Source organism: Halichoeres trimaculatus, unplaced genomic scaffold (genome assembly GCF_033239565.1).
Source record: "Halichoeres trimaculatus isolate MK-OKI-2021-1 unplaced genomic scaffold, fHalTri1.1 fHalTri1_scaffold_24, whole genome shotgun sequence".
NCBI lineage: Eukaryota > Metazoa > Chordata > Actinopteri > Labriformes > Labridae > Halichoeres > Halichoeres trimaculatus.
This window is the reverse complement of record NW_027437202.1, coordinates 7,669,864-7,677,841: the sequence shown is the minus strand read 5'-3', so window position 1 is coordinate 7,677,841 and position 7,978 is coordinate 7,669,864. Positions and strand designations below refer to the sequence as shown.

The 7,978-nt window shown below is 40.0% G+C and overlaps 2 protein-coding genes and 1 long non-coding RNA gene across 5 annotated transcripts in view; 1 reads left to right on the top strand and 2 right to left on the bottom strand.

Annotated features, from left to right (window-relative positions):
* The first annotated feature begins 73 nt into the window (after nt 1-73).
* LOC141786161 (FUN14 domain-containing protein 1) lies at nt 74-3,474 on the top strand. 3 transcript variants are annotated; one of them, XM_074664896.1, is made up of 5 exons: nt 74-143; nt 754-922; nt 1,096-1,171; nt 1,885-2,013; nt 2,400-3,474. In XM_074664896.1, exons 1-5 carry the CDS (start codon nt 119-121, stop codon nt 2,475-2,477), a joined length of 477 nt encoding a protein of 158 aa, XP_074520997.1. In that variant the 5' UTR covers nt 74-118; the 3' UTR covers nt 2,478-3,474. The 3 variants fall into 3 exon arrangements, with proteins under 3 accessions (XP_074520997.1, XP_074520995.1, XP_074520996.1); XM_074664894.1 differs by having other exon boundaries at nt 1,885-2,019; XM_074664895.1 differs by having other exon boundaries at nt 76-143; nt 757-922; nt 1,885-2,019.
* Nucleotides 3,475-3,666: 192 nt separating this feature from the next.
* Nucleotides 3,667-5,895, bottom strand: cenpl (centromere protein L). The gene is made up of 5 exons (XM_074664893.1): nt 5,812-5,895; nt 5,059-5,233; nt 4,721-4,975; nt 4,029-4,595; nt 3,667-3,952 (listed from the first exon to the last, which is right to left on the bottom strand). The coding sequence occupies exons 1-5, from the start codon at nt 5,829-5,831 to the stop codon at nt 3,878-3,880; spliced, it is 1,092 nt and encodes a 363-aa protein (XP_074520994.1). The 5' UTR covers nt 5,832-5,895; the 3' UTR covers nt 3,667-3,877.
* A 333-nt stretch (nt 5,896-6,228) lies between these two features.
* Nucleotides 6,229-7,978, bottom strand: part of LOC141785741 (uncharacterized) — a 2,347-nt gene continuing 597 nt past the window's right edge. The window contains exons 3-4 of the long non-coding RNA XR_012597561.1: nt 7,829-7,891; nt 6,229-7,252 (exon numbers count right to left, since the gene is read on the bottom strand). This is a non-coding gene — a long non-coding RNA (uncharacterized LOC141785741). The remainder of the gene's footprint in view (nt 7,253-7,828; nt 7,892-7,978) is intronic.

The window sequence follows — 7,978 nt, the reverse complement described above, 5'->3', positions numbered from 1 at the left end:
TTATTAAAAAATATTTATTTATTTACGTACTTTAATAATTGTCTGACGTGGCACGCATCATAATGTGGGCGTGGTTTCACTTTGTCAACATCCTGGTGACATAACCAGTTATTCCAAAATGGCGACTGTGGACATTAGGGAAGGTGAGTGGATGTGTTTGTTTATTTCTCTCAAAAGCACCACATTATGAACTCTTTTGTCACCGATAAAGTTAAACGATTGTTTCACTGACCTCTGCGCGCATGATAATGTATAACAGCATCCTCATTTGTTAACTTTATTCGTTGGTAATCATTTGACGCTAGCTGGCTAATGTTAGCTTCTCAATCAATTTACATGGGATAAAGAAACAGCTCCCAGAGCTTCTCTTAGCCTTACAGCCATTACAATAGGCTTATGGCTTTGAGGGGTCACCTTTGGTAAAAGTAGGCCTTTGTTAACGATGTCAGTTTTAGTGGCCGCAGAGTTTATAGCTGTATGCTTCATAAACAGCTTCTTCTCATCTTTTCCATGATAGATTTGCTCTCAGATACATTTTTACATCAAAGAAAGGCACATTGAGTTTTATTCAACCAACACATGCAGCACAAAAACCAGCAAAGAGGTAATAGTGTTGATAGGAGGTATGTTTGGGATTGTTATTCTGTCTCATTTGAAAAAGTGTCTCTTTTGTTACTGTCTGACGTATACAATGCTCATATCAATAATCATTACTGAAATATTATTTTTCTCCACCACTTTTTTACTCTTTAGCAGGTCAGGACGACCCAGAGAGTGAAGATGAGGTGTATGAGGTTGTGGACCTGACAGAATATGCCAGGAGGCACCAGTGGTGGAGCCGGGTGTTTGGGAACAACTCTGGCCCGATTGCTGAGAAATACTCGGTTGCCACACAGATCATGATGGGAGGAGTGACTGGATGGTAAGTCAATGTCATCTGTATCAAAAAAAAAGCTTAAGTATAGTCCATGAAAAGTACTTTACACCTATTTGAATGAATTGTTACTCTTACCTATGAAGAAATAGTATAGATGGTGGAATGACATGATCTTTTAGCTGATGCACATGATAACTGTCTTTCTTCTCGTTACAAAGGTGTGCTGGTTACCTGTTCCAGAGAGTTGGGAAGATAGCCGCAACAGCTGTTGGAGGAGGCTTCCTTCTTTTACAGGCAAGCACACTAATTATGCTTAATGCACCCTCAGTAACTACATGCTAAGTACATCTACTTAATCCAGAGAGCTCTGTTGCCAGAGGGATCATCTTACATGGAGGCCTCGTAGAAATCTTTTTTGCCATAAAAATCAAGTCCAAACCTCTCTTTTCCAGTGATAACGTCTTCTTACAATGCCCACTTATATTACTAAATCATATCAAGAGAAAATCAAGTCTTGTAGGATTCAGATTCATCAGCTTCATTTCTCATGCCAGTCGTACAGCATGACGCTCAGCTGGTGTCCTCTCTGTAACAAAAAGACTAGCAATGTGGCTATAGCATGCCATCTGGGTGCTTATTGGCTGCTACAGTCTCATCGGTGTATCATTTTTTTTCGAAAAGCATCATGCAGTGTTGAAACTCACTTAGATTTTAGTTTTAAATCAAAGCTAACAGAAGGCTACAAAGGTTCAAACTTCTGTGGATACCTGCCTGCATTTTTTTGCAGACTGCTTTGTTATCCCAGTGAAACACTGATTGCGTATCACTAAGACAAGTCATAAACTTCCAGACGGTGCACTATACCATTAACCAGTTGATAAGACCAGACAATGGGGTCAGTAGCCCAGGAAGAATTGTGTTACTTATCATTGCAAACATATTATGTCAGTGTGTAAGGGGGCAGTGCTCTTCATGTTAATGTTCATGTCTTCTTTTCATCCCCTCAGGTAGCTAATCACAGCGGCTATGTGCAGGTAGACTGGAAGAAAGTGGAGACAGATGTAAACAAAGCAAAGAAGCATCTGAAGAAGAAAGCAAACAAAGCAGCCCCTGAAATAAACACATTCATTGAGGAGGTAAAGGTACCTGTAACAGAGCTTGCTCTATGCTCTTTTCTTTCCTCATCTCTTCCTAACTGAACCTTACACTGACTGCCTCTATATTAGTGAAAAAGCACCACTCCCTGCTTCCAACGTGCCTCTGACTTCTGCTCAGCTGGATCTAAATGTCATTCTCTGATGTCCTTGTTTGTGTGGAGAAGCTCTTTCTTTGATCTCTAAGCTTGCAGTGCCAGCTAGTGGACTGTTAGGAGTACTGCATATACTAACTGTGACACAGCAAGTTTAAACTGTGCTTTAGCTGAATGTTTTGTTTTATCAGGTTAATGCATGCAATGGTTGAATCAATTTAATACACATATCATGTTTTTTTTAGTTGAATATTTTCCTCTTCTTCTCTCCAGGCAACAGACTTCATTAAAAGAAACATCGTCCTCTCCAGCGGCTTCGTTGGCGGATTCTTCCTGGGCCTGGCCTCTTAAAGCTACTGCACACACTCCACTTACTGTGAATTACACCACAGCATAGATCATCGTTTCTTTACCTCTCATCCCCACCTGATTCACCTTTTACTGCACGAGAGGAGGGAGGGGTTTTGTTGAACACTATAGCATGATCTGTTGTGACAGTGGTGTTTGCTGTTTTAAATGAATCCATGCTCATTTTTTCCTTTTAAGTTCTGAATCGAGATGATTTGGGGTGTTTTGGTGAAACTGTGAGGGATCTATGATGGATCTCTTAACTGCTGAATAAGCCAAGCTGCCAGATTTTCCATCTTTTGCTTATGTGTGTGCCTGGTGGATGCTGATCTAACACTATTAAAGGTTAGCGTTGTAAATATAACCCCTTTGCAGAGCTGTAAATACACACATGTAAAGATCTTAAAAGAAAATGGAGAATGAGAAAGAAGTGTTTATAATATACAACACATATCATGAGCTTAAATCCCAACTAAATGTTCCATCTGTGAATATTCCTTATTTTACGCTGGTAAAGTATTAAATGTAGATCATTTACTCTTTAATGCTCAGCCCTAAACGCTCTTTAATGACAGGATGTGCATCTGCTGTATCATAATTACCACCATTAAGAGCTACACACCAAAAAGAGACACCAGTCCTGTCATTAAAGAGCGCTACAAAGCAGCAATTGTGACTCTGAAGCCCTCCTTACTGTCATCCTACATTTAGCAGTGTGTGTCGCAGCAACACAAAAGTGATGCTGTTGAGTCTTTACAATAATTTGGAGTCCATTTAAGTTGATCACGAGTTGCTTATTATTATTTCTGCCTTTTGTTACCAGTGCAATATGTTACAGATGTGAGTGGTATTCAGGTTTAAAGTGCTTGTTATGTCTCTAACTTACTCATAACCCAGAATCATCTCAGCTTATTGTTCTGTAGTTATGAGAGCTGTATGAACTCTGTTGGGTGTACATTTTGAAATAAAGCTGCCTGATTTGTTTTGAATTTTTTATAAACAGGTTTTTTGTTTTTTTCTTGTCTGTGCAATGAAAAGATTGATTTTATGAGGCAACACTTGTCCCCCTTCTTTTGAAGAGGTTCAAATATTCACCATGCACCAATCACAACACTACATCTTTTTATGCTTTTATTTCCAACTTTAAGTGAAAAACATAGAAAAACTAGACAAGAATATGTACATTAAAGTATTTACAAGAAAGAGTGGAACCCAAACAGCAGTCGAGGTGGAGAGCGTGTAAAATGGGAACACTGGGATACCTGCAGAAGTCATGGTTATAATTTAAACTGAGGTTGCAGGTTATCCTGTTTAAATAGAGAACTAAATGCAAGAAGTCTGACCTCCAAATTGGGTGGAAAATAACGTCCGTATTGGTTTTGAAATTTGTGGTACTCTGCGAGTTAGATTGGCATTTTTAGGAGCGCACACTCCGTCAGAAGTGTCAGGGTGGAGATCATGTATTTGCTGTTGGAGATCTGAAAGAAAACGAGAAAATTAGTCCAATGCTCATAATTTCCTTCACTTCTTAAAGGAAAATCTGTCACACTGTACCTTTATCCTGCCACTGCACTTGGCTGATCCCAGTGCTGTAGAGACCTGGTCCAGGCTCCCTGCTGCAAGATCCAGCTTGAAGTGTCTGTAGAAGTGACTCTTCAGACCCTGCATGAAGTGCATCACCTCATCCAAGTCGATGGTGTCCTCCTCTCCATTACTCTCCTCTTGTGGATCCTTCCTCACACCGCTCCACAGCGCCCAAGCATCTGGGCCGTTCACCGTGTACGTGATCTTCAGCGGAGGCTCAGCAGGCAGAGTCCAAATCATTTTCAGGGACTGGATGGCAGACTCTGTGTTGCAGTTAGTCCATAAAGCCATCAGCCACTGCAGGCTCGTGTAGCCGATCTCCAGAGAGCCGAAGCAGCAGTCGAAGGTTTGCTGAAACCAGGACTGGACCAAAGAAGTGAGGGCGACAGCCCCGCTGCTGAAGAACAGAGGCAGACAGGTGAAGTCTTCTGGGAGAGAGTGCAGGTACTCAGGGCTGCCGTTGATGCAGGTCAGCCAGCCACTCCACACAGCCCTCTGAGGCTCGTCCTGCCGGGCAAACTGAGGCCTCGAAAAGATCTGTCAGGAAGCAGAAAAGAGACATAAAGGAGATATTAAGCATCTCAAAAGAATGCAAGTCCTACTTAAATCATTCCTGTTCAGAAATTAGTGAATCAAACTGTGCCAAGATCTTCTGCGCTTACCTGTATGAGGACAGTCTCAGCATCATCATCTGCCTCAGCCATCCCCTCAACCACCGACAAAGAGACCTTGAAGTTTCCATTCGAACCCTCCACCTCCACAGCCAGACCTTGCTGCTTCTCTGCAGCTATGAACGCTGACAGCTGATGGGAGTAGCTCTTCAGCTGTGTGTGTCTGAACTGATAGAGGGGTGTAACATATGACAGCTGCCACTCTTTTTTCACCAGCAAGGCCAGTTGCTCTGGATTTACTTTCTCCTGTGAGAAAAAAAAATGAGAAGATGACCAATCTGTGCCTCTAGGACATTAAGCATGGAGAATTATGGCGTGACTTCACTCACAGTGATATTGTGGATCTTCGGAGCCCTTCTGCTGGTGTTAAGCCTCCGTGCCGTCAGTGCAGGAGTTAAACCAAATCGTGAAGCTGCACCTAAGCAGCTACGGATGGACTGTCTGTAGCTCTTACTCTTACTCCTCCTTTGAACTCTGACACTGTTAAGGGGAGTCTCTGTAACACTGGAAAATAAACAAAAGAAAAGTCAGGTTGAATTGCTCTTCAACATTGTAATTTTGAGTAGCAGTATTCTCTGTCTTGCATGGTGTAATATCAAATAAAACTGTTTTTTTATTAGAAAAAAAGAATAACATACCAAGTCAAAAGACTCTAATGTCACTTCTAATGTTCTTCATGAATACTGATTGAACCTTTTTACGTTTTGTTCGCATAAAAATAAAACTTAAGAGTCATAAACTGAAAAATGACTTGCTCAAGACAGTGCAATGATTCATACAGAGCTCTTTATTACTGTAAACGTGTGCCGAATTGAACAATCTATTACTAAAATACTTAAAATGTCTTCATTTAAATTATGTTGGGCAGTTATATTGAACTGAAATCAAGAAGAATAAAACTTGATCGATTATTGAAAGACTTTTGGTTTGATATTCTCTTCAGCCGACGAGAAAGCTGACATCCGGAGCTGCGACAAAACACTGTACACTGTAGACTAAAACTGTGCCATCCTTGTATCTTAAAAAACAACATATTATGGAAAATAATGTTGTATTGCAGTGCATTTGCAGTGTTTGTTTACCTGTTGCGGTGCCGCTCCATGTCTGACCGGAGAAGAGGATTACCGGAAGTAAGTTTGAACTGCAGGATGCGCGGTTAGAAACAGCCAATCATAGCGACCCAAACAGGAAGTGGCGTGTTTTCTTACCGGAAGAAGTTTATCGGTAAATAAAATACAAAAAGCTGCAAAGTGCAGGTATTTTTTTGTTCGTTTTATTTTGTTTTGTTTATTGAATACATTAGTTATCGTATTTTATTAAAACATCAATAAATTATTATTAAAAATGTTATATTTATTAGATTAAAAATCTTTATTTTTCTTTTTTCAAAATCTTTATACCGTTTTCCTTGGCAGACAGTTTATGCAAAAACACATATATTTCATTTTACTGTTCAAAAAAATATATATACATATTTATATATAAACGTACATCTTCATAAACATGTGAATTATATACCAGTGGATAGTGGTGAGACAGATCAATTTAAACATACACTTAAATGATAAACTGTAAGAATAGGAGAAGGTAAAGAGACAAAATAATGGTGAATAAGGGAAGATAAATTTAGGGAGCAGCACCATTATTTTTGTGAAGACAGTCCACATTAATCAGTAAAGGATACCAAGTCTCGTGGAAAGTTGAAAGAGATCCTTTTAGCGAGTAGAGGATCTTCTCAAGTCTAATGCAGCTTAAAATTTCCTGCATCCATCTGTTATGTTCTGGGGAGAGGCATGCTTCTATTTGAGAAGGATGACACATCTGGCTTTAAATATAGTAAAGGCAAACACCCGTCTAACTGCTGAGGGTGTGTTGGGATTTGGGTAGAAACTTAAAATTGCTGTTGTTGTGGTGAGTGTGGAATGTTGAAGGTTTGGCTGAGAGTTGTAATATCTTTCACAAGAAGTCTGCCAATTAAGGATGCGTCCAGAACATGTGTAAAGATTAGCTTGATGACATCTATTATGTGCACTGTTTTGGACTTGAAAAAAATCTCTTTTTAAATGTTCACTTTGCAGACACAGTCAAAAATATAGAAGGCTGAAAAAACAAGTGTGTATTTGTGTCACTCTAGCACATGCTTCATGGGCACAACCGTTCCCCACCCTGTTACCATGGAAACTGTGCTTTTTTTCTCCATGTATGGTGCTTCCCTGTTTTCTCTTTTTTCATTTCTGTCCTTCTGAAAACAAATCCTCCACGTTCATGTTTTCCTGTCCTCCATTTTCCCCTTCACTGCACTAATGTATGCCTCATGTGTATTTCTGCACATAAATGCATGATATGCAGACACCTGTGCTCTGAACTGAATGGAGGGCAGTTCAATAGCACATACGCTGCCATACATACAGTATGATGACCACATCAGCAGCCAATCAACTCATCGGTAGCTCCTGGTGGGCTTCAACCAATGAGGGAGGTTTGCAGATGATGTGTGAGCAGAAGGATGCAGCACCATGGAAACTGCAGAGGGAGACATGAGCACAGCACCCTCTAGTGGCACCAAATGGCTTTGTTTATTTCTCTACAGCATGGAGAGCTTCACCTTTCTAATAATATTGTGTAAAAGAATAAAAAAAAACAGGGTGACAGGCACATGAGAAAAATCCTGGACATTTATAACTTGTTATGTTGAACAGAAAATGATTCTTATTGGAAGGACATGTAAGTGAAACTGAATTATGTGGAGTATTTCATATAGAATGTTAATTAGTGATAATTTTGTACAATAAACATTACATTTTTGGCAGCAAAAGATACTTTTTAGTTGATCTGTCAAAATAAAACAAAATATGGTGGCCTTGGAGGTCAACTGCACATCAATCCATGACAACAAATTACTACCAAAAACATTTTAATACATCCAAAATAATTTCCTAATTCTTTGCTTTATTTACTTTGTGCTTATCAAATGTTTTTATGGGTGACCTTCAGGGCCACCACACAAAAACCCAGCTGTATCACCCAAAAAATGTGGCATCTGGGATTTACTATATTCCTTTCATCACCTCAAGGGGGCAACACCAGCACATTACACACCTGAGAGAAATGCACCTGCGTCCCTCCTTGCACCTGCCACCTGCTCCAGTGAAACTCCCATACCTGCAAAAAGATTACATGAAACCAAACACGACTTAATCCTCGCATTATTACGCACTAATCACCTCTTAAAATGCTCCCTGAGGCCCA